Consider the following 25843-nt stretch of genomic DNA (forward strand, 5'->3'; position numbering starts at 1 on the left):
AAAGCGATCTTGTCTTTTCTTGTGATATTTGTACACCATCCCAAGCAGCGCTCAGGTACTGCTGCACGGCAGCGAAGTGTGACACCGGTTGTGGGCGCAGCTTGGGTAGAGCGGCGCAGCGATGCTTACTGGCATTTTGCAGTGTTTCGCATCCTCACGCGAACTCGCGAAGGCGATATTAGCGTGCGAACAAAAAAATAGTCGATGTCCTCACTCGTTGGAATCAGATGTCAGAATCCGAGCTGCTGGGACTAGACGTGCAGTTGTTTGTTTTCATATGCGCTGGTCAGCACGTGTGTGGGAAAGCAGACGATGCAGCAGTAGGTGCGTCACAACTTTTGTGGGCCCACGTGACCAAGCGAAGAAGTTGATCTTCCCCCTCTGTGACGTCACTGTACAACTCGGCGTTCCGAAACCGAAACCGAAAATCGTTCACCTAAAAATGCTATAATAAATTATTCACTGTGAATATATGAATCTTTGAGTGTGTATCATGCTTCCTGGAGCCATAAGAAACGTTTGAAACTAAGAACGCGCGAACCACAAATTTGGTGTCTCCACCCCTTTAAGGGCCCAAGGGGAGACAGGCTGTGAGAGACACCGAAGCAGAGGTCTCCGGATCATTTCGACCACCTGGGTTTCTACAACGAGCAATGATACTACTAAGTACATGGCTGTCATGCTTGCCGCCTAAATAGGAATGCGGTCACCGAGGCTAGGAGCAAACCCTGGTTCCCCGGCTCAGTAATCAAGCGCCTAAGCCACCACGGCATGTAGATAAGGAAATAAATAAGTCAATGAATAAAGCTTAGTTTTTTTCTCAGCGCGTACTATAACCCATAGCTCATCTGTGTCGCTGCTCCAATGCCGCAGTTGTGTACTTCACTCTGCAATAGTGAATGAATAGTCGGACACCAGCCGTTTCAATATGGAAACAAGCCCGGCCCAGGCCCCGCAAAACAGATCATGTCTTGGCCCGGGCCGGCCCGAAGCCCGTGCAGTGCACTAACGTGCACAGACATTGCATAGCAGGCGAGTGTCTTGCATTCCATCAACATCAAAATGCCGCTGCCTGAACTCAGCCACGAAACAACAAAGAACCGTGGCGGGTTATGATGAGCTGTATTGACAAGTGTTCAACGTGAATGGTCCTTGTTCCAGCATCAAACAAACTGCCAGTATTATTATGTCTCTGCAGAGTAAAGTGTTTTGTGGTTGCCCATGAACTGGCGCAGTTGCTCTGTCACCAACTACAAAACACAAGTCACCTGAAAATCACCTAAGACAATGTTTCAAAACCTTTTTTTTTATTATTTAGCAAACAAAGAAAATGTACTTAAGAAGCAGGAAAGCAAAAGGTAGAAAAGCAACAATAGCCGTCTCACAAAATCAAACACAACCAATTCATTGAAGCAGTCTTTTACGAAAATGCTCCGTGAATAATGGATCAAAGTAGCGACAGAGGCAAAAATGAACACATCTGTTGCACTCTTTAGGCAAAGAAGCAGTGAGCAAACAAGTCATGACTGGCAAGAGCAGCTATACACAGTGTTGCCTCTTCCATCTTCTTTTAAGACGCTCAGTATATATGCAGTTAGCAGCTTCCTTTCAAACTGACTTCCCTGGTATTTCTAGTACTGAAAAAAATTGGCAAAGTGCAAATTTTCACACCAAAAGGGTAGCAACTCTGCATTTCTGGATAAAATGTACTAATGCACTGTGAGAATCTTGGCGGTCCCACTTTTTTTTCTTCCTTACGGATCATGCTAAATAAGTAAAATTATGCGCTTATTTTTCCTCCTAACAGTGTTCTCGACTTCTGAAATATCAGATTTACTCTTTCACAAGGTTTCTAAATGCACTTGGGCAAAATTTTTTTAGAAATTCCATGAGGTGGGTCGTCTTCACTGCTTCTCCAAAACTGCACTGCTCTGTATTGACTGAAAATTTCGGTAAGAGCACTCTCAGGGCTGGGAAAAAACAAACATACATCAAAAAACATAAAAAAGATAGGCCCGAATATTTTCGCCATCACTCTTGCCCCACCACAAAGAGGAGCCTTGACAGTTCCTATATTGCACGCCATTCCTACTACTTGCTGAGAAATCATGTTAGTGCACAAATAAGCATACTATCCCAATTCAAAGCAGCAGAACAAATGCGATCTGTTACTGCAATTCTCAGCTGCAGTAGTAACAACGTGTGCAGTGATTTTCACTGCATGAAATTAACTATTTGACGAAGTGGTACAGTGAGAGGTGTTAGGCAACAATGAGTCAGGATTTTATAAGAGTACGTAATGGAGATTGCTTTGTTAGCTGTAGATGCTCAAGTTCTCACAGTGCTGTGAAATGAAGACAAGACATGCTTAAGAAACGGACGAAAGGAGAGAAAACGGAAGAAAGAAGGGACTGTCCGTAGAAACAAAAAACAAGTCAGGAGCTCGACTTCACGTTCCAGCCGACAGATGTGGACACTGAGTTCACAAATACTTCTCGGGAACCATACTCAAGCTTCCTTAGAACAATGTATTCAGCCCCTCAACAAGTATTGTCTAACAAAAACCTTCCAAAACCCTAGCACTTCCTGCCACTTACTTGGTGCCTATTCTGTAACAAGGCATTTCTTTCTTTGAAAAACAACACTGCACTCCACATCAAGTTGGATGCAGCCAAAAGATGTTAGGTACACGTGACTTTACGCTTCTCCCCACTTTCGCAAAGTTCATGCGTGTGCGCTGCAAACAAGATTTGGGGAAGAGATGCACGTGTCAATAGCCCTGGCTCTTTTTTTTTAACGTATGCAAGAAACACAGCATTGTCAAATGCCTCCTTGAGAAACTCCATGCTTGTTACAAACCAACAGTAAATTATATTCTGGTTCATTTCTAGGCTTCCTTTTGTGCCAGCATTAAATGCAAAGCATTTGCTCCTGACAAAAGCACTTTCTCAGGGGACAGTCGTAATGCAGACTCAAACAGTCTCATGTTCGTAATTTCTGAAACCTTTCAATGGCAATGCTGAAAGACTGATATCGCTTTTCTGAATGAACAGTGAAAATATGCAGATAGCACTGCGTCTTCAAGCATTCAGAATTGCACTGTAAAAGCTCTTACAACATTCAAACACTTACAAACTCAATGACATCAATCTGATCCTGGCGGGTTGTAATAAAGGGCACTTTGTAGTTGGAATCGTAGAGGCTTCAAACAAACAAGAGTGAAAAAAAAAAAATGCTGCCAAAACACTGACCCCTTTGCAGTTAATGCCGGCAATCTAACAGCCACGTGGGCCATTCAACAAGCATGTTGCTACAGGGAGGCACTGACTCAGCTTCCGACAAAGGAAGCACATTTGCTGCATCAGAGAAGGAGCACGCAGTGGTCAAGAATACAAGCTAGCAAAACATTCGAGGGCTTTACCTCCCATCACGATTTCCAAGTCATCACAAAGTTGGAAAGTGCAAAGACACTGTCCAGCAAACAGCCCATATCCTAGCTGAGCAATCGTTCATTAATTTCAGAAAAAAAGAAATGAACGATGGATACTTCCCGTAATTTTCCAAGCAAAGTGTGCACCTCCAATTGGCACTATGCAAATAACTACTCCCCGTGAAATAAAAAAAAAAAGTGCTGGCACACTAAGGTTCAACAAAATCTGCATGTGAGAGACACTGGGCCTCAGGATTATGGCACCCTAATGTGAATGCTTTCTGCCAAAACAATAAAACATCCAAACACCCAACGTCAATGTTACAGCCTGTCACAAGATGAAGCCCACAGCTGCAACACCCTTAGCAGTTCTTCTCTTTCCCCACAGTTTGCATAAAAGCAGATCCGAATTTGGCCCATGAAGAGACGGTACACACAAAGAAAGCAAACAGCTGACACAAATCCATGAGGAAATGCGCCCTCGAAGTTAACCTACTGACTTGCATTCCAGACCACTGCAAAGAGGTGGGGGTGGCCAGTGAAATAAGGCTGGCACCACTCAGTAGTCCGTCCCGCGGCTGATGATCTCCTTGCAGGTGGGACGTAGCAGTATGGTATGCTCGAACTGGGCCGTGTAGCAGCCCTTGGTGTCGCACAGGGGTGGGTACGGATCCACAATGCTCTTGTCGCAGAGATCCTTGAGCGCCATGAGGTACTTGGACTGGCCGAGCCTGTCAAGCCAGCGGCGGCAGAAGGCCAGGGTGCCAAAGTTCTGGTTGATGACAGTCAGCAGCGCCTTGGAACGTGGCAGCCTGCGCAGAATCAAGTGCACGGCACTGCCACTTACATCCTCACCCAACATTTATGACCAGCAAGTCGGGCTTTGGACGAGGCCCGGTCCAGGTTTAGCCCCAAGTCAACACTTCTCAATTTTTTTTTATTTTGTGTGAGTAAAAAAGCTGTTACTTTAGATAATATGATCTGTATATTCCCTGTGAACAGTATCACACACACATACACACGCGCTTGCCTGCAAGCACGCACATAAAACATTAACATTAATTGGATTTTTCAAGTATCCGACATCGAAGCAAAATGAAAAGGGCGAGTGTGAAATGTTCAACCACTTGCGCTGCTTTACAGTTCCTACCATTGCACCCAACAAAGCTGCGGTCAATGCTTAACGATCAACTCCCCCTGCACTGAGGACTCATTTCACCTTGTCTTGGTCATCCGAAATTCAGCCTCGCCGCTTTCAACGTCCACCAAACATAGCTGCACATCTTTCTCGACGCAACTAAGTTAATGGCACAGCCATCTGCTGTTTGCCAGTGCTTTCAGGCGGTCACGAGAGATACACTAGGTAAGTGGCACGCCACAGCTCTTAGGTGCATGCACAAAAGGGCAGCTGTCAGTTGAAAATGAGTGATGAGATGAATGCACACAGAGTTCACCTGGCTAATCCTGGCGTGCAGCAATGTATTTTGCATCAATGAGTTCAGCGCGTAGTGCACGCCAAGCAGGAAATAGAAACTATGCTTTGTGCGGGCGCTGGTGGACTGTGGAAGGTGGTTTTCGCTGGCGTGACATCCCCCAAGCCGTGCACTAAGGGGACGAGGATCTTAAAACTAACTTTTTTATTTATGGCTAGAATCTCATGCAATTTTGCACACAGGTGTGTTTCTCTCTTCTGATTCCAAATATGTAATCATAATTGAGCTGGTGGTCTTAAATCTTACAAAGTCAAGAGTGTAATTAGGTAATTTCTTACGCAGCTTTAGTGAACTTTCTGATTGCATTTTGTTGCTTTTAATTACATGAATTGATAGCCAGAGAGTTCCCATAGCCGATGACATTCTTCAATTTTCTCTGAAGGGATGTCATCCTGACATACTGTGTCAAGAGTAAAAGGTCACAGTATTGACACTGCAACTCGTTAAGCTAATGGTAAATTGCTATTTATATGTGGCCTAAACAAAAAAAGTAAGAATGTCATCGGGTATGGGAATTCGCTGGCTATCAATTCATGCAATTAAAAGCTACAAAATGCAATGAGAAATATCATTAAAGCTGCGTAACAAATTACCTAATTACACTCTAAAATTTAAGATAACTTTTGATCTAAGACCACCAGCTCAATTATGACTACATTTTTTAAATCAGAAGAGAAAAATACATCTGTGTGTACAAAATTTCACAAGATTCCAGCCACAAATAAAAAGGTCAGTTTTAAGACCCTCGTCCCCCCTTAACTGACCACACTAATTTATGTCTGCATAACGGTGAGAAGCATTGGAGAGTCTGATTAGGTGTCATGCTGTGAACCTAATCTCGCCTGTACATAAACATCACCACCACCATTGCGGGACTAATATCTGCGGCATTACAAGTTGAACTTGGGTGCTCCAGAGTCTGCTGGGAACTCTGCTCGGCGTATGAGTCAGCATTCTAAGCCCACCCCCAACATATTTTGAACACAGTTCAGCAGAACGGCTTTTTTGGGATAGCTGATGCATGGTCGATAAACAAACCGTAGCGCAGCAGAAGACGAAGTCATGGAAACAGAGAAAAATGCAGATTAGTTGGAAGTTAGCACCTGTGCTGTTAGTCTTCGCTTCTGTGTCTTATGATGCGTTACAGTTTGTTTATGCTTTGAGTCCTCACATTTATTAATAAAAGTTGACTCACACATGGCAACATATGATACACACTAGCAGGGAGTTCTGCTTCTACTCGGTTGGACGAATGAACAACCGGAAGGTGGCTGCCACGCGAAGACCTCGAAGGGTGGCAAGTGACATGTGAGGAGCAGCACTCAAATTTCGCATTACCGACTATCAGAATCCATAATTTTTTTCCCCGGATTTTTGAAAAAGAACATTTACTCTCATATTTTGCACTCCCTGCTGCGCCAGACCACCAGCATGCACACGGGTGCACTCAAGGAAGGCTTGGGAAGGTCAGCGCGGCCGTGCTGCCGTGTGTACCGTATTTTCCGGTGTATAAGACGCGGGCTTTTTTCAAAAATCTTGCTGGTGCGTCCTATACAAGGGTGCGTCTTATATGCGAATTTTCCGGTTTTTTTTTTTGCGAGTTCAGAAATTACTCAGGCTCATGTTCAAGCTTTTTTCACCAAAAAAATATTACTACCAATAACGCGGTTGTAACATGGTTAATACTTCATTACGGGGACCGCCGTGCGCAACTTTTTTAGGCGAACTTTATCATGAAACGGCGGGGTTGACCACTTCCGGGATCTTAAACACGCGGCCGTTTCGGAGGCCCCAAGCAAAGGTAATGTGAAATGCCAAAAGATGGCCACAGTCGCGCTTCTCGCCATTGTCAAGACAAGCCAAGAGAAGCCGGCGTTTTTTTTTAGTCACCCTTTGCAAGTACGTAGTGCGAAGAGAATGCTTCAGCCGCGTTGCCTTTTCGATAGCGCATCCGAAGATGAAAACTTTGAAGGTGTTATGTAAAAATAAATTGTTATGGACATAAAGAGAGTTCTTTTGCTTTTTTTTTCTTTTGTGCTAAAACGTGGGCGGGTATGGCGTGAGTGTTGCCTTTTTCGATCACTTAGCGTTGCTTAAGAACTTCTCACACTTACAGTGCATTGTGCGATGGTCGCATAAGCATGTTTAATTAAGCCTCAATAGCCTAACTGGGTAAATTGGGGTGCGTCTTATACACGGGTGCGTCTTATATACCAATTTTTTCAATGACAGCCTGCATATATGGCGGGTGCGTCTTATACAAGGGTGCGTCTTGTACACCGGAAAATACGGTAGTTGCCAAAGGTGAGAGTGCCAAGGGCAAGGACTGTGCATCGTTTACCCGGCTCGCTCACACTGGCGGTCGCTTGCGTGCTTGAATCTGAAACTACCGGATCGTCTGCTGTTCAGTTTGCTGCTACTCAGCCGGGCCGTATGCAAGGGCACCGTTTTATCGACTGCTATCTGCTTTGCCTCCCACTTCTGGCTTTGCGATTGTATCGTTGTGCGTTTATTCTTTCAAGCTGCACATGCACCGTCCTGCAGGAAACTCAGTAACATATGGTGGGGCGGGAGGGTGTATGTCTTATATTTTAAGTCAACTTTTTTTTTTTTTTTTGGCCAGCGAGGGGTGCGAGCTGGAGGGTCGACATATATGTGGCAACAACATACAGTACATATAGTGCATTATGACCTTTGCAGTTTTTTAGGACATGTTCAGAAAATTTCTGTGTAATTTGCGCATTTTTTTGAAGCCTTAATGAAAACAAAAAGCATGTAATTAGCGAGTAAATATGTTACTTTATTTGGGACTTACCATATCATAATTGCTTATATAGTAGACTGTTTCACTGTAGTATACAGCCAGTCATTGTTAATTAAATTTGCCCATATCTTTATTTTTGTGGAGCTGCATGTCTGCATGCTTTTTTGCATGCACATTGGGCAGGAAAGGATGGAAGCCAACATGACGAGATCCCTCGGAAGCTTTTGAGAGCTGTTGGAGTTCCCTACAGGCTAAAAAGGCTGTGAACCCCTGATTTGGTAGGTTAGTGAGGGGCTCAACATCCCGGAGCTGCACATTGGCTTCAAGGGACACCAGATTGGAGGGCTCTCGGTTAAAGTGGACCACCCGAGATTCCTTTATGTGCGCAAACATTGCACAGGACGTAGCTGCCTTTCCCAATTCTCCTCAACCGAAATGCAGCTGACATGGCTAGATACAATCCTGCAATATTAGGCTCTGCAGCCGAATGTTGCAATGTCAATGAGCCAATATGGCAGGTGGGGGTCACATCTGTATGAGTGTCAAATGCTAACCTCCCCCTTCCCTCCAACAACCACAGGCAGCAGAGGCATTTTCATCACACTATGTGTGCACGGGCTAGTATTTTGTCAAGTAAGTGACAGTAGCATCCACTGCCAACACCTCTGCATTAAAGGGACAGTGAGGAGAAATTGAAGTTGGCTTGTATCGACAGAATACCAGCTCCTGATTACAAAAACACCACTCATACTGACAACAAAGCTCTTGTAACGTAGAAAAGAGCAAGAACCAAAATACAGGTATCGCCGCCACAGGCCAAACTCGCAAGTACAAGCGTGATGACGTCATAGGACAAAGCAGTGTTGCTAGAACCATTGGTTCTAGCAACACTAGAACACGAGAAGCCACAAATCCCTGAGGCGCAGCCAATGCATGCGCAAATGTCCTTGACGTCGCCAGATGGCGCCATGTGCCCGGCAGCTACGCGCGCTCCTGAAGCATCGGGACCAATCAGCGCCTGTTTTCCGGCGGTAGGCGGGCTCCCGGTATTCCGCTAGCGGTAAAGAGGTACACGGTATGCTAAAGGTGTCTATTTGCGAGAACTTCGTTGACGACTTCGAGAACGAGACCCATCGTAACGCTGGCAAAACGCCAGTGCAAACGTAATCGAAGCGACTGTAGCGACGGCCGCAATAGCCGATATATGCCTTCAACGTGCGGCCGGCGGTAGCTTTCTTTTCGGCTGCTGCTAGGCAGCACTGCTGGCAGCCAGAAATCACGGAGTCTGCGGTACGTCATGCGCACGTCATGTTTCACGTCACTTAGTCCTGTGTCGTCATAGGAGAATCCCAAGTTTGAATCAGAGCGGCGGGAAAAACTTTTTTCAACTTCGAATCCAAATTTCTTAGAAATAAGTGCATCTTTCGCTGCCGGCCAAGTGGCAACAAAGCCATGACATGCCGAACTATCGGATTTTACTATAAAAAAAATATTAATAGTGCTCTCCTCAGTGTCCCTTTAAACAACAATGCCATCTGCGCTGTAAGCAGTCATATTCACAGGTGGCTGTCTGTGGGTGTGGTGACAACACTGGGCCAAAAAGAAAGTAAAACCTTACAAATCTCATGCCCACCAACACAAAAACACACAAAGACACTAGATGGAATACAATCTAACCCCGTGAAGACAGTGTAAACTGGAATAATGTATTAAATAATGCACAAATAATGTACTGTCGTGGGATACCTTTGTGCATGTTTTGAACTCTTATCGGCTAGCAACAAGGAATCCAAATACAGTAGAACCCCACTGCTACATTTTTCGAAAAGCCGCGGAAGAAAAAACATTGTACATCTTCTGCACCCCCCTCCGCTTTTTTACTTCTAGTAAGGGCAGTATGCTTCTCTACTGCTTGCAAGGCTTTGAGGCTCTTGCAATCGAGAAGGGAGGGGGCGTGCAGTGGTCCACAAGCATATTTCTCCACTGCTTTCAAGGCCGCTTTTATCTCACACAGTGCTTGCCTACTGCAACCTGAAATTGTGCCAAAAAATTGGATGATCGAAAAAGGCTTGGAAGCCGACCACTGCAACTGTATTTTGCATTGCACAGCCCAAAAAGCATTTGCCGCGGCATAGTTTCATTGCCATGCCTTGTCATTTGCACTCTACTGCACTGGCAATGAACTGCACTAATACAAAAATTCCTCGTTATAACGAAGTCAGCGGGACGGCGGAAAAATTCGTTATAAGTTTTCTAATTCGTCATAAGCGACCGCTCGAAAAAAAGCTAAAGCAGTCGAGATTTAATTGCGCCACAACTGCGAGGAAGCTGGCGGACGCCGCCGCGCGGCATCCGTCAGCTGTGCAATTGCTAGGCAATGGCTCAAGGTCGGTCTCTGTGCCTCCTCGGAGCACCGTCACAACAAAATCGCAAGTTCGTGGCCAATGTAGCTTTCGCTACAAAATTTGCTCATAGCACATTTGTTACTTCTACCAGCAACTCAGTATTGGTCAGTGATCCTCAAAGATGATAGTTTTTAAATTTCTTATACCAGAGTTTATTATCTATATCAAGAACAAGCTTTAGCTCATTTTTGTGATCCAGATGAGATCCAGGCTGATGATCGACAGGCCGGCGGCTCGGCTTACTTCACGTTCACACAAGAAAATACAAAGCAGCCATGCTACCATAAAGTCTGCCTCCTAGATTCGAGCAACGATAGCATGCCTGTGCAAGAGTGGAGCTTTCGGCAATGACGCCGCCTGCAGGAATGCCGGGTGACAAACTGCGCGCTGCTCCCTGGTCGCCGCTAAGCCTAGCCGGTTTCGCATCGAAGCCGCAGCTGTTAGCACTTTGGGACTGGCCAGCACTCAAATAAAGGCGCTACACTCGGCACCCCTTTACTGTCAACTAGTCCCACAATAAAAAATACATTAGATTTTCGCAACGCCTTCAGCAACGGAGCTAGCACACGGCAGGCGAACCACACCAGGCAGGAGCAGCACCAAAGCGGCTATTGGATGAAATTTGCTTGTATCGCAGTCATCACCTCTACCAGCAACTCGGTATTGGTCAACGATCGTCAGAAATGATACATTTTTTACATTAATCTATCCCAGGGCTTGCTATGAAGTTGAACAAATACTATCGCGTTTTCAGACGCCGGCGGCCGGCATCAAGGCTGGCAGGCCACGTCCGGTCTCGACGCGCGCGAGCGATCGAACGCTGCGCCGCCGTTCGCAACTTCGCGCCGCAGTTAATCGCGCTCGCTTTTCGCACACGTGTCCCCGCCGTAACAACAAAATTCAGTCACCCTACCACGCATTTAGACCGTTTGTCTAGTCGAATGGCGCGAATCGAGCATGACCAGCCACTTTTCCGCATCCAAGACAAAACAGTTTTCTGGCATCGCAAAGTGCGAAGAAAACTTTATTTTCATGTGGATTCTGTCCCGGGGAACACCAGGAATGCGCTTCCGGCCAAGATTAACGGTTCGGGCGCGCTACACCATGGAATTTGGCCCCGCTGAGCAGGGGACACTCGGCACTCTCTTGGTGCCAATTACTAGGCAGGTCATCGATCGTGGGTTTGGTACTTTAGTGGTTTGTTCTATGCCTGCATGAGTCTAATTCGTTGGCGGTATTATTTGACACTGCACGCGCAAAGGGTTGCCGCCACTGCGGCGATGCCTACGCTCGGCGGCGGCGATGCCTCCGCTCGCCACTTCGCTCTAAGCGGGTCAAGCTCTTCGTGCGCTTCGAGTAATGCGGCTTAAAATGCATGCGTTAGGGTCGGAACCGGAAGAAATTTCGAATAAAGCGATATTTTGAGTAAAGCGATTTCGTTATAACGAGGGATTACTGTAGCTGCAACAAGATCCACTCCATACATTCATGTGCATGGCGTCGGCGTGGGCCCGACGCTCCATAAGCCACCAAATACAGTGGTGGCCAAGTGCCAGTGGAGTGTAAAAAGTCACACTTTTACCAGCGCGCAGTAGCCGTTCTGCATGCACTAAATGTAGGTTGCCAAAATGCCGATGCAGAGTACAGCACTATCATGAGGTGAATATTCACAATGTACAGGTCCCTTCAATATGAAAGGAAACAAAGTTTGAGCATTCATTAACGATTACTCTATAATTATCTGAGACAAGTACATTTTTTCCTGCGTCCTTATTATCTCAGCATATTGCTCTAACTAGTACTTTTCCGCTTGCCGTGTAATATCCGAAAGGCATTTTCTTTCAGCTTCAGCAGAGAGAGAGAAAAAAAAATTCGTTTTTCTGTGCGAACTGGTTGTTTCCCTCTATACTGGAGTTACATGTACCATGTGGAAATGCTGCCACAATTGTGATGTAACAGAGGAGTTTGTACGTATTGCATGGGCTTCGATGTGAGCCAACGCGTGACTGGCTTCACGAAAATTCAGCAGCCGGAGAAAGCGCTGCACCTTGGAATGTAACAGCAAGGTTGCACTGTAATGTGCTGCTGCAGGGACCGAACAAAGTGGTGGTCACTGTTACAAAGTTCGAAGCTGTTACAATTAACCCTTTGAAGGTTTTTGCCGTATATGTACGGCGGCGGTTTTCTGTCCCGCAAGGTCTTTGCTGTACGGGTACGGTTTCGATCTTCCGTTTGAAATTTTGCGCCAAAAGAACAATGCGTGCTCACTGGGGGGTGCTGCCACCTCTTAGGACTTACAAGAAGTGTTTGAATTTTGTGCTGCCTTCTTACGGAGATAGGCAGAACTTATGTCTAGCTTTAGCGCGGCGGCACAGACTGCGGCAACACCCCTTTTGTAGTTTTGGTTTCGCCGCGTAATCGCAACGGAGTCGCGCGAAATTTGAGTTTTCTTTTTCTTAGGACTATCTTGCAGGGGCTGCCGAAGTTGATTTCTATCTTTATTGGCACTGCTCTTAGCTTGCTTATCACTGTTGCTATTCTATTCTATTGAACATTTTCCAGTTGTGAGTGATGCTGTCACCAAAGTACTGTTCCTAATTTTTTTTTACTATTTATTCTCGATTATATACATTTTGTAGATTCAAGATCTGCAATAAAGTAATTTGACCACCTGGAAACTGGAAAAGTTTTCTTCAAAATAATTAGACCTTCAAAGGGTTAAGACCCACACCCATGTGCTCAGCTGGATCTCCGTCAAAAGCACAGAGAATGACTACAACAAAGAGCTTTGCGTTTTGGTTGGTTTCCTCACCTGAGAGGCACACGACCAGCATCGAAATTCTTCATGTAGTGCGACACCTCCATGTCATCGTGGACATAACCCTTGCCCGTGCTGCCAAAGGTCTCAATGGCATACACCTCACCTTCCTGCCAGCAAGAAAGAATGAAATAACACAAATTTATGCTCTCTTCTGCACTTGAGGCCATCGAGCAATTCTGTAAAAAAGATTGCGTCAAACAACAATTTTTTGGTCAAGTGAGCCAAGCTATGAACTTCTATTTATGGATAGCAAGAAAAGAGGTCAAGGTAAGAAACTACCACCTATTATCTGGTTAAGGATAAATTCTTACAGCGAACGTTCTTTTTCCACACAATTCTTTTCTGTTCTGAATGAAAAGGCACAAAGGATGACCACAGACTATCCCCCTGCTTTCCATCATAATGCAAAACCACATGCCAACCAACCAATGTCTCAAGTCATCGAAGTTTTCATGATGTTCTCGAGCAAGTTCATGCAGTTGCTCATAGGAACATGGAAAACTAAGTACAAGCCTAAAAAGAAAGACAGCCAGCAAACTTTCACAGTCCCAGCCAAAGCCAGGACGGTGCAATGCAACACACTAGGTAGGAAAATGGTTTGGTTTGGTTTGGTTTATGGGGTTTAACATCCCAAAGCAACTAAGGCTATGAGAGATGCCGTAGTGGAGGGCTCCGAAAATTTCAACCACCTGGGGTTCTTTAAGGGGGGTGTCACTGGTCTTTAAGCTATTTTCGTTGTTTTTTGACAGATTTTAATGAGAATGCACAGACTTACTTAATTTTTTATACTGATTTCAAATATGAATTTTGTTTTACTTTAGGCCAATTAGATTTCAAGATAATTAACAATTAATGTCCACTGTTTGAGGCCCAAAAAGCAAAATAATGGCTTCATCAAAAATTGATTGCAAGGCATGGTTAGATAGCCAGAAGAGTGAATTATGAAATGTTGAGAGCAGTTTTTTGATATGTCAATTATTAATCTTTTCACAGCCTTCTGAACTTCATCATACAAAATGTGTGCACCAAGTATGAGTAAATTAATTAAAACAATTAATTTTTAAGGTTAAAATGAAGAAATCTGCTCCGAACATTTCACGCAGCATACATTAGGCTTTCCATTGCAAAAGAAATTTCAGTTCTATGTGACCTCGTTGCTGAGATATCGAGGCCGCAAGACTGCTAGTAGTCGACAATATGCATTTTGAGAAAAGTGCAAAAAACAAGCAAGAGACAGTTTAATAAATATTTGCAGGTGCAGTGACATATTTACAATAGGAAATGGCTAGTAGCCTCCAGGGATGTAATCCCTTTGCTTGCTACTATCCAGGTGCCGCTTCCTGAGGACTCCTTGAACATTCTCAGCAATGGAATGTCTTCGAGCACATTTTTGCTCTCGACGCTTGTCCTTCTCTGCCATTCTTTTTGTGCCCCTTGCATTCGTATTGAGGCCTAGCTCCTTTAATATCGCTGCAGACATTCTTTTGTTGCCTGCATTGAACCGCATCACTGCCTCTGCCACGGCAGCTTCAACAGTAAACAATGACGCATGGCGCTCCTTGTGTGCCACGGCAGCTTCAACAGTAAACAATGACGCATGGCGCTCCTTGTGTGCCACGGCAGCTTCAACAGTAAACAATGACGCATGGCGCTCCTTGTGTGCCAAGGCCCATATCACGGAATGAAGACTCTCATTACTGTTTTGGGTTTTACCCCTATGGCACTGCTCCAAGAGCTTCCTTTCTGACAGCCACTCATAAACAGGGAGCAGAGCTTTGGAAACATGAGGTGGAATATTGTAGCGGTGCTTTGGAGCAGGTTCCCCTCGGGCTGCTGCTGCATTGTGTCGGCACCAACAGTCCCAACAGGCTGTGGTTTGGTACCTCATCAGTAGAGGTAAGGTGATGGTAGGTGGCCATCACAGCCTTCTGGGTTGCTTCTACATCTCCATTATGGGATTTCAAAGCCCAGGCATAATATGATGAAACTGTTCATTCTAGCTTTTTCTGACTTGTAATCTGGCAACCTATGTAACCTATACTCGCTCGACAAGGAGCAGCCTTACGGCAATAAACACCAGTCGTTGCTTATAACTCGAAACAATGGTGTCGTCATTTGTGCGCGTCTCTAAGTTTACACAAATTTATGGTGCCGAAACCCGGGACTAAAACGCTGCAACGGTGCGTAAACAGCAAGGCCATTAAGTCTCGGCGGGACAACGAATTCTGGGCCATCACCGCAACGATCCTTGGAGGTGAAACCACCTTGGACTGAAGGTTCCAGGAACGAGGCCTAGGAAAGCCACGCCCGACGCTCTAAAACGAGGCCTGGAGACGCCACACCTGAAGCCAAGCTTGGCGCTACGACCACGACCGACACTACAACGAGACTGAAATGGAACGGCTGAAGAAGAAACAAGGAGCTTTGAGATCCCAGGTGACAAAACTGATTTCCGAAGTGGATTCATCTTTAGAGGCTCATGCTGAGGAAAAGGCTCTGAACATACTGTCAGCGAGGCTTAGCGCCCTTCAAATACAGCTCAACGAGGTGGACGCTGCTATCGAGCCACTTGTGCCTGATGAAGAAGCCGAGGAAAACTTCACGCGTACAATCGCGTACAACGACAGAATCGTCACCTACGCTGCAAAACTCAGCCAACATGCCGAAGCTCAGCGAGCGAACGCCAGTCCAGGACCGGATGCTACACGGGCGCCTCGCGACGGTAACCGGAGCGGTGCCGGCTCAAAGGTCAGGTTGCCGAAACTCGAGCTGCAACGATTCAGCGGCGCCGCCACGGAGTGGCAGCCCTTCTGGGAGCAGTACCAGCAAGCGATTCACAGCAACGATGCCCTTTCCAACGGCGAGAAGTTCTTATATTTGCAGTCAGCGCTCACTGGGAGGGCTGCAGCAGCGGTGGCCGGGATTCAAGCTACAGGAGCCAATTACAACACTGCCATCGAGCTCCTGAAGGAGCGCTTCGGACGCACAGATGTGCTAATCCAGGAGCACCTCACCCAACTGCTGGACCTCCCGACGGTACGAAGCGGGCAGGAGGTAAGGGACCTACGTCGACTCTATGACCACATGCAGCGCAACATAGCCGCTCTCACGGCGCTTGGCGTCAAAACAGACAGCTACGGTGCAATGCTTGCCTCCGCGTTGCTAAGAGTGCTGCCAAGCGACCTTGTAATGAATTACCACAAGCGTTGTTCAGCAGCAAAGCAAGAGGATATCCTTTGCATTGCAAGTCTGCAAGAATTTCTAAAAGAGGAAGTTGAGAGCAGGGAGAAGGCGGTGCAGGTTGGTCATCGGGAAAGCGAGAACGTTAATGCAAAACCACGATTCGATAATGAAAAGTCCAGAGTTTCAAAGATTTCAACGGCATCGCTCTTTTACGGCAGTGGTTTGAAGCAGAATGAGCCCTGTGCATTTTGTGCTGCCAAAGATCACGTGACCAAAGAGTGCCAGACCTCGCTTTCTCTCGAAGAAAAGAAAAGGGCATTGCGTCAGGCAGGCCGATGCTTTCGCTGCTCTGTCAAAGGGCACACGTCGAAACAATGTCGCAACAAAGGAGTGAAGTGCAAGATATGTGGCAAAAGACATTTAACTCAAATGTGTGATCCTGCGTGGAAACCAGTTAACAGCTCAGCAACCGAACTGCATTCAGCTACAGGGAAGAAGAGCGACAAGGCTCCCACTGTGCTGCTCCAGACTGCCCAAGTATGGGCAGAGGGACCGCAACGAAGCACTTTAACTCGTCTCCTCTTTGACGGGGGCAGCCAGAGGAGTTTTGTGACCGAAGAGCTCTCGCACCAACTCCAGTTAGAGGTTGTGGGAGAAGAAGACATCACCATTTACCCCTTTGGAGGAGCCGGAAACGTTATTAAGCATAAACGGAAGCGTGTCCGCGTTTGGCTGAGAAGTCAGTACAACCGAAAGCAACACTCTATCGAAGCTTTAGAGATACCCGAGATCTGCTCTGACCAGCTGACTCTTCCCGAAAAGGTCATCGAAGGAGTTCAAGCAGAGATAAATGAGCTTGCAGATGTAACCGTACCACCAGGTCATCTGACGAGAAAAGGCATCGGCATTCTTATTGGTTCTGATTATTATTGGACTCTCGCCTCTGGCCACGTGCGAAAACTGCAAGGCTCATTAATGGCACTGAAGACGGAATTCGGCTGGACATTGCAAGGTCCTATTCCTTTCAGTAGTTCCTCCGCTAGCTGTTCATCCGTGGCTGTGCTGCGGGCCAGCATGAGTGACGAGGCCCAGTGCCTTTCAGCTGACCTTAAGTCGTTTTGGGAGCTCGAGAGCATGGGCATTGTTGAGCCTGTTGCCCAACAAAACGAAGACAACGACATCATCAAAGAATTTGCCTCATCTGTCAAGCTTGTTGACAGGCGCTACGAAGTCGCCTTACCGTGGAAGCAGGTTAAACTCAACCTAGGCGATAACAAGGCAGTTGCAGAGAAGCGTTTGTACAACCTGACCAAGAAGCTAAGGAGGGACGAGGAAATGATGCACGAATATGATGCTGCGATACGTCAGTACCTCCATCAAGGATTTGCCGAACGACTCCCAGCAGAGGAAGGCAGCAGCTCAGAAAACAGAATTTATTACATGCCGCATCGGGCAGTTCTTAAGCCTGACAGCCTTTCCACCAAGCTCAGGGTTGTCTTTGACGCATCATCCAGCGAGCCAGGAGGTGTCTCTCTAAATCAGGTTCTGGAGGCTGGTCCTAACTTGAACCCTGATCTCCTGAAAATCTTGTTAAATTTCAGAATTCATTGCATCGGCATTAATGCAGACATCGAAAAGGCTTTCCTGCAGATAGCAGTCCGTCGTGAGGACCGCGATGCGATGAGATTCTTATGGTATGAACAGATGCCAACCGAAGAAGACCCGAGGCCGCTCGTAGAGACCTGGAGAATGACAAGGGTGCCCTTTGGAGCGACGAGCAGTCCGTTTCTTCTAGCCGCTACCTTGCGTCACCACTTGGCGACAACAGGTGTTCATCCCAAGACAACGGCAATAATTGCTGAAAACCTCTACGTGGATGATCTAATCACTGGAGCAGACTCTGAACAAGAAGCAGAAGACCTTTACCACGAGGCATTGGAAATTATGAGTCTAGCGAGCATGACACTCCGCAAATGGAACTCGAATTCCAAGAAATTGCTCCAACTGTTTGACGACGACGGGATAGGAGGTGCCCTGGACCAGGTGGAATGTCCGACAGCAAGTGTGTCGAGAGTGTTAGGACTTGTCTGGAACAAGCACGATGACTGTTTGGGATTTTCGTTAGAGGCCGTATTGGACCTCCTGAACCAAAACAGCAACACAAAACGCTTTATTCTTCAGGCGTCGGCTCGAATATACGATCCCCTTGGGCTCATCTCCCCAGTCACTGTTACAGCCAAGTTGATGTTTCAAAAGCTCTGGGAGTTGGGAGTTGAGTGGGACGCACCCCTACCTGAAGAAGTACAGTCATCTTGGAAGGAGTGGCATTCACAACTCCACCACTTGACTGAAGTAACCGTACCCAGAAGATACGACGGACTTCATAATGCCGGCAGCATCGATATTCACATTTTCGCCGATGCTAGTCCGAAGGCTTACGGGGAAGTTGCATACTTGCGTGCCTCGGGAACCAAGGCCCCAGCCGAGACTCTGATCTTATCCAAATCGCGGGTGGCACCGATTAAGAAGCTCACTCTTCCCAGGTTGGAATTGATGGGAATGCTGATAGGCGCAAGACTGAAGGAATACTTGATGCAATCACTGAAACTACCAGTTGCCAAATGGCATCTCTGGAGTGATTCTACAACTGCGCTTCATTGGGTTCGCGGGTCAGCGCAACAATGGAAGCCTTTTGTGGCCAATCGGGTGCTGAAAATTCAGCAGAGAACGGATCCAGAAACCTGGAATCACTGTCCCGGAGCAGACAACCCGGCCGACTTTCTGACGCGAGGAGTGAGTCCCCAAGCCCTCAAGGCAAACACCGTTTGGTGGAATGGACCTACTTGGCTCAGAGAAACGCCCATCGCCTGGCCAAGGCACGAAAATGACGTTGATATGGCCGTGGCAGATGAGGAGAGAAGATCGGTGCAGGTACACAACGTAGCAACAGAGGAAACTGTCTTGCCGCTGGAACGGCACAGCTCCCTCTCTAAACTTGTTCGTGTTGTTGCATGGATGCAGCGATTCTTGCACAACTCAAGGAACCCTCACCAGAAACGTAGTGGATATCTGACCACGGAAGAAGTCGCCCAAGCACAGACTTGTCTCATAAGTCAGGTGCAGCGAGAGGCCTTCGGGGAAGAGCTGCAGTGCGTACGTCGCGCATCACGCTTGCCCTGCAGCTCTGCGTTGCGGGATCTGAAACCTTACTGCGATGAGGACGGAGTGCTAAGAGTTGGGGGACGTTTGAGTAATGCTGGCCTCTCCTACAACATTACGCATCCAATAATCCTGCCTGCCGGTCATCATTTCACCGAACTTTTAATAATCGCCAACCATCGCCGCCTTCTACATGCAGGCGCACTTGAGACTCTCACAGAGCTGAGAGAGCAGTTTTGGATAGTTCGGGGAAGACAGATGGTGAAAAAGATCTTGAAGAAATGCTTGATTTGCAACCGATTCAACAGCCGCCCTGCCACGGAGCCAGTTGCCCCTTTACCTCGTGACAGGGTAACCCAAGCTCCACCATTCGAGGTGACAGGCATTGATTTCGCCGGGCCGTTGAACACAAGGGATCAAGGCAACAAGAAATCATACATCGTCATATTCACATGTGCAGTCACCCGCGCAGTGCACCTAGAACTGGTGACTGCCATGTCTACGCCCAATTTTCTGATGGCATTCAAGAGGTTCATTTCCAGAAGAGGAGTCTGTCGAGTAATATTTTCGGACAATGCTAAGACGTTTCAGCGCGCTTCGAGAGACCTGAAACAGCTGTGGACAACGCTGCGTGGCACAGAGATCCGAAGTTATTTCTTAGACCACCAGATAAAATGGAAGTTTATCGTTGAGAGAGCCGCCTGGTGGGGCGGATTCTGGGAGCGAATGGTTCGTTCAGTGAAGACTTCTCTGAAGAAGGTTTTAGGTAACAGCTTCTGCACATTCGAGGAGCTCGCTACAGTCTTGACCGAAATCGAGGCCGTGATCAATTCAAGACCCCTCACCTACGTGTCCGCAGAAGCTCACGAGCCGGAGCCACTCACTCCATCCCATTTTCTCGTGGGAAAACGTTTAACGTCCTTGCCCCCGGGCTGTAGCACAGAGTCAACGACATCAACACTGGGTCAACTAACTCGTCGCTGGCGATATCATCAAAGTTTAGCTGATCACTTCTGGCGCAGGTGGCAGAAAGAGTACCTCACAGGTCTTCGCTCCGCTCATTTTGCTGTGCCAAGCTCATCTAGTGCCTTGAAGAAAGGAACTCTTGTGCTAGTTCACCAGCCTCATCTGCCAAGGCAGCTATGGAAAACCGGAAAAGTGGTTGATGTGCTCGTCGGACGGGATGGGTACACTAGAGCCTGCATGGTGCGCCTACCTGGTGGAACCATCCTAAGAAGACCGATCCAGTTGCTGTACCCCATGGAGACTACCCACGAATGATCTGAAGCTCATTCCGGGGGGAGTATGATGAAACTGTTCATTCTAGCTTTTTCTGACTTGTAATCTGGCAACCTATGTAACCTATACTCGCTCGACAAGGAGCAGCCTTACGGCAATAAACACCAGTCGTTGCTTATAACTCGAAACAATGGTGTCGTCATTTGTGCGCGTCTCTAAGTTTACACATAATAGGAACTTAGTTTTGTGATCAGGTTGCCTGTCAATTTCCCCTTGCCTCCAAGGTTTTCGGCACCTTTGTGCTTGGACAACAAAGTACGCAGGGCTGTTCCCATACGTTTCTGTACGTGGTTGATAGAGTCTTCCTTCTGCACTTTTATGTATCCATACACATCAGCCTCTTGCACTGCTAGAAAGGCCCGACTATCACCATCTGAAAGCATTGTCGTATAGCGAAGGCCATACTTAGCTGCCTCAACTTCCCTCTCTCCAGCCTTTTTTTCGGAGTTTTTTTGGCATAGGTGCCCAGCCCTCCAGGACTGGTAAGATGGGTCATCTTCTTTCGGACCTCGCTCACAGCCGGCACAGAAGTTGCACAATACAACGTAATCAAGCACGAGTCCTGTAAAAAGTTCGATGATGGCGCCCACACCTATGTGGGATGTGTGGCCGCGTGTCATCCAAGTACCGTCGTATGACACTGCGATATTGCCGGCGTTCCCAAAGTCGAGTTCATTATGAAGTTCTCAAACTGACCACGCACTCTCTTCTGTCACTTCTTCGGCCACACAGGCTGCTGCAGGCGTCAACTTTTTCTTCACGTAGCCTTGCCACGTTTTATTGTGAAGACCGCGATGGGATAGTTGAGTGACGAGAAGATGTCATTCAGAGCTGTCTGCTGGTTCCCAGTGCTCTACACTGTACGAGCAGCGAGCACATTCACAACGAGAAGATTAGCTTTCCGATTGCCACATACCCGCGGCGAACTCCATACAGATGATGTGTCCCCGCAGTTTGCGCACCGAAGAAGAAGTTTAATGGCGAGGCCGTATTCCCGCTCACCTTTTACGAAGCTAACGTCGTCGCCGCCGCACGTTTTACACATCACATGCTGCATTGCACTGTTCAGCGATTCTAGGCAAACGATCGTGAAGCTTGCCTCATTGCGCGGACAGTCCGCTGAGCTGTCGTCGCAGAAACAAGCAGACTTCCTCTTCGTCGCTGGAGCTGAGGCGAGTTCCTGGAGTTTTTGTTTAGTCTTTATATTCTTTTCAAGCACATCTGACAGCTCGAGCATAACTGTATCGCGGCGGATGCAGGCGCTGCCGCTAGTGGCTTCCCGTGCTTCAGAGCGAGTTAGGCCTACCTGCGCAGCCTCGCCGACTCGATCGTTCAGCGCAGGAGTTTCGTCACTGACGCGCGCACAGTTGGAGCATGACGCCTTTTGAAGTTATCGATGAGCGACTTCTTCCTTTTCTTGGCACCAAATTTATGCTTTGAATGGTTTGGTTTGGTTTATGGGGTTTAACGTCACAAAGCGACTAAGGCTATGAGAGACGCCGTAGTGGAGGGCTCCGGAAATTTCGACCACCTGGGGTTCTTTAACGTGCACAGACATCGCACAGTACACGGGCCTCTAGAATTTCTCCTCCAAAGAAATTCCAGCCGCCGCGGCCGGGATCGAACCCGCGTCTTTCGGGTCAGCAGCCGAGCACCATAACCACTGAGCCACCGCGGTGGAATGCACCTTGCGCACGGAACCAGGCATCATTGCGCGTTTCGTGTACTGCATGGTCAGGCACAAAGACGCATTTCCCCACGGCCCGGGCGCGCCGAGCAGACGCTGCCAACCAGCTCCACCAATCGGATGACGACCTGGTGTCACGTGCGCCGCGACAGCCAATAGGATTTCGAGGGCCACCTTTTCTTTTTTGCTATTTTCTCGCCAACCAATGGGCGAAAGGAAGCAGCACTGGCAGCAAATGGAAGGCGAAAGGCGGCTCTTTCAAATGCAACCAAGATGGCTACGGTGCCGCGCATGAAACGGACGCTACGCATCACGGGAAACTGCCGTTTCGGCGCAGATTTCAGCTCAGATTATGGCGACACAGATTATATATAAATTGGTATTATGACCAAAATACTGAACTTAGAGGTGAGAAATTTAACAGATAGGTAGATAGATAGCTGCTGATTTCGAAAATAACATCTTCAGAAAACTGATTTTTTTCGGCATTTTTCAGCCCATGGTTTGGTTTGGTTTGGTTTGGTTTATGGGGTTTAACGTCACAAAGCGACTAAGGCTATGAGAGACACCATAGTGGAGGGCTCCGGAAATTTCGACCACCTGGGGTTCTTTTAACGTGCACTGACATCGCACAGTACCCGGGCCTCTAGAATTTCTCCTTCAAAGAAATTCCAGCCGCCGCGGCCGGGATCAAACCCGCGTCTTTCGGGTCAGCAGCCGAGCACCATAACCACTGAGGCACCGCGGCGGCGGTAGGAAAATGCAACAACCAGGAATACATCAGTGGACTCAAGACCTGAATGACCTGAATATGACAAAGTCACAAAAGGTATTTGTATCGAAAAAATTCCTACCTTCAAAAAAGAAAGGAAATCCATGTGCTCAAGGAAGGAAGTATATTCACAAATTTTTTTTGCTGCCGAAGGGAATTTCAAAAGCTGTTACAATGGGCTGATATGAATCCGCCTTTTTCACAAGATGTGGCACCCTCTGGGAACAGTGTGAAAATTCGCCTGCCATGCAAACAGCCGATTGAGAACCCATGCACATAAAGGCCACAGGCGCGAACCGCTTCCATGAGGTGCCAACTATACATGCTGAGTGGAAGGTGTACACTTGCTGCTGCTGTTGCCACGCATACCTTCCGCCAAAACACACTGTGCATGCACGCTACAAGCTGTCAATTTGTTTTCAACCAGCTGAGCGTGGGAGAAGGCAAGGGAGGAGAACAATGCACACGCAGAGCGGCTGCGTAAGAAAGGCAGATTCCCAAACACGCTTGTGGGAGCGCACATACTGCAGCTGCATACAAGTCTGCAGTGAAGCTCTGCCCACATCCATAACTGCCACAAAAAATTTCTCAGCGACAAGGAAACAGTGCTGGTCCGCTGTTCAAGCTTTTCTCATTGCCTAAAAAAGAAGGTATTCAGAAAATTATATTATAGATGCGAGATTTTGGTGCCTCTGGATTGTTTAACCCTTTGAAGGTTTTTGCCGTATATGTACGGCGGCGGTTTTCTGTCCCGCAAGGTCTTTGCCGTACGGGTACGGTTTCAATCTTCCGTTTGAAATTTTGCGCCAAAAGAACAATGCGTGCTCACTGGGGGGTGCTGCCACCTATTAGGACTTACAAGAAGTGTTTGAATTTTGTGCTGCCTTCTTACGGAGATAGGCAGAACTTATGTCTAGCTTTAGCGCGGCGGCACAGACTGCGGCAACACCCCTTTTGTAGTTTTGGTTTCGCCGCGTGATCGCAACGGTGTCGCGCGAAATTTGAGTTTTCTTTTTGTCAGCACTATCTTGCAGGGGCTGCCGAAGTTGATTTCTATCTTTATTGGCGCTGCTCTTAGCTTGCTTATCACCGTTGCTCGCGAGGTATTCTCGCCTTCTGTGGCAACGCGCCTACGCGGTTTCGATTCCACCGCGGGATCGCAACGGAGTCGCGCGAAACGTGTTTTCTCTTTGTGGGCACTGTTTTGCAGAGGCGGCGGAAGTTGATTTCTATCTTTATCGGTGCTGCTCTTAGCTTGCTTATCACCGTTGCTATTCTATTCTATTGAACATTTTCCAGTTGTGAGTGATGCTGTCACCAAAGTACTGTTCCTAGTCTTTCTTTACTATTTATTCTCGATTATATACATTTTGTAGATTCAAGATCTGCAATAAAGTAATTTGACCACCTGGGAAAGTTTTCTTCAAAATAATTCGACCCTCAAAGGGTTAATAACTAAAGTCAAACATTAAAAAGCCTATTTCGTTTACTGGTGCTGCTGGTCACTGGAGTAATATCGCACAAATTGAGTCATTGCCCATTGTTGCCAACTGCAGTTTTGTTAAGTTTTATCTAACTAAGCTGACTGGCGATCACAACACAGGTGGTGTGGAGGCAATGCAGCCATGGCCATGCATAGAGTGACATTCTCGTGCCACCTCTCACTACCTACTGGCCCCATTTTTCACTGATGCTGCTCAGAAGCTTGCTTGGCTGCTGCCACCAAAATCCGGAATCTGTCATAGCTCCCCCACTATGTTAATACCCATAATTGCTGCTCCTGCATTCGAAACATTCGAATTTCTACGCACTGTATATAACAAACTTTGCTGAGGGAATTTTACAAATTCACATCATAATGAGATTAGTACCAGCTGTGATCACAAACAGATCCCACTGTATTAAGACTGTGTTTCTGTCCAGCCTGTGTGCCTGCATGTGCCACACTGCGAACACTGCGAGTTCACGATAGCATGCCATTCCTCCTTCTAATGCGACAGCACTAAAATTCCCTTAGATTTTGGCGATGTTTGTCTGTCCAAAGCCTCTGGCAGCTGGCAACCTGCCCACAGAGTTGTGGGCAACATGCAAGTAGGCTTTATGGCCAACCATGCAACACTTTGTGGCAAAACACTCTATGAAACAACGGCTGGCTTTGGGAAGAACATGGTTGTGGACTATCTAGGGACCACGGAAACGTCCAAAAAATCGGGCAGTCTGGAAAATTAATCTTCAACGAACAAATCGCTTTAACTTATTGCCAATATGCCAGAGCTGAAGCTCCTCATGACTAAATCTTGCCACGTGTTGTGCACACAGACAACGGGTGGCGACCACTTTCATGAGCTCGGTATACGATGGCTGTACTGCCTTTAGCGTGTCACCGACGAATGCATGGGCTGGGACAAAGTCTAGACCAAAAAGCGAACCCGCCGCTGCAGGAACTGCACTGCGCCACAGTACGGAGGGCCCTGAACGAGAAGTCGAAGATCGCGAAACGATAAGAACCAACAAATGGCTGAAGCAAGCACCCTATCGGCCTTGGCCTTCATAATTAGGCCTAACGACTGGAGTCAAAACCATCGTAACTGGTGATGCGCACTCTGCAGTGGCTTGCGTATAATGAGAGCCATCTTGCCTGTCATCGAAATGCCAGTTTTGGATAGTTCTACGACATGGAACTCAGGGTTGAGACACATTTTGCCGCAGCTGCACTGACCTTGCGTTGAAAAGCAGCACTATTTTTCTTCCGCGCTCACAGTCTCAATGAAGCCACAAGCCTCCCACACGCTTTGCTGCTACCTCTTCTCGTATTCCAGATGAAAGACTT

General features: G+C 47.3%; 1 protein-coding gene and 1 pseudogene across 1 annotated transcript in view; both read right to left on the reverse strand.

The window, feature by feature from the left end:
- Positions 1-1290: 1290 nt before the first annotated feature.
- The window catches only part of LOC149358203 (methionine aminopeptidase 2-like), a 46561-nt gene continuing 22008 nt past the window's right edge, over positions 1291-25843 (reverse strand). Inside the window, exons 11-12 of the mRNA XM_089570257.1 lie at positions 12905-13020; positions 1291-4242 (exon numbers count right to left, since the gene is read on the reverse strand). Coding sequence (XP_089426383.1) covers positions 3990-4242; positions 12905-13020 — 369 coding nt within the window. The 3' untranslated portion in view covers positions 1291-3989. The remainder of the gene's footprint in view (positions 4243-12904; positions 13021-25843) is intronic.
- LOC149358204 (uncharacterized) lies at positions 20702-21909 on the reverse strand (annotated as a pseudogene).

The sequence above is a fragment of the Amblyomma mixtum genome, chromosome 2 (assembly GCF_055824585.1).
Source record: "Amblyomma mixtum isolate Tamu chromosome 2, ASM5582458v1, whole genome shotgun sequence".
NCBI classification, from domain to species: domain Eukaryota; kingdom Metazoa; phylum Arthropoda; class Arachnida; order Ixodida; family Ixodidae; genus Amblyomma; species Amblyomma mixtum.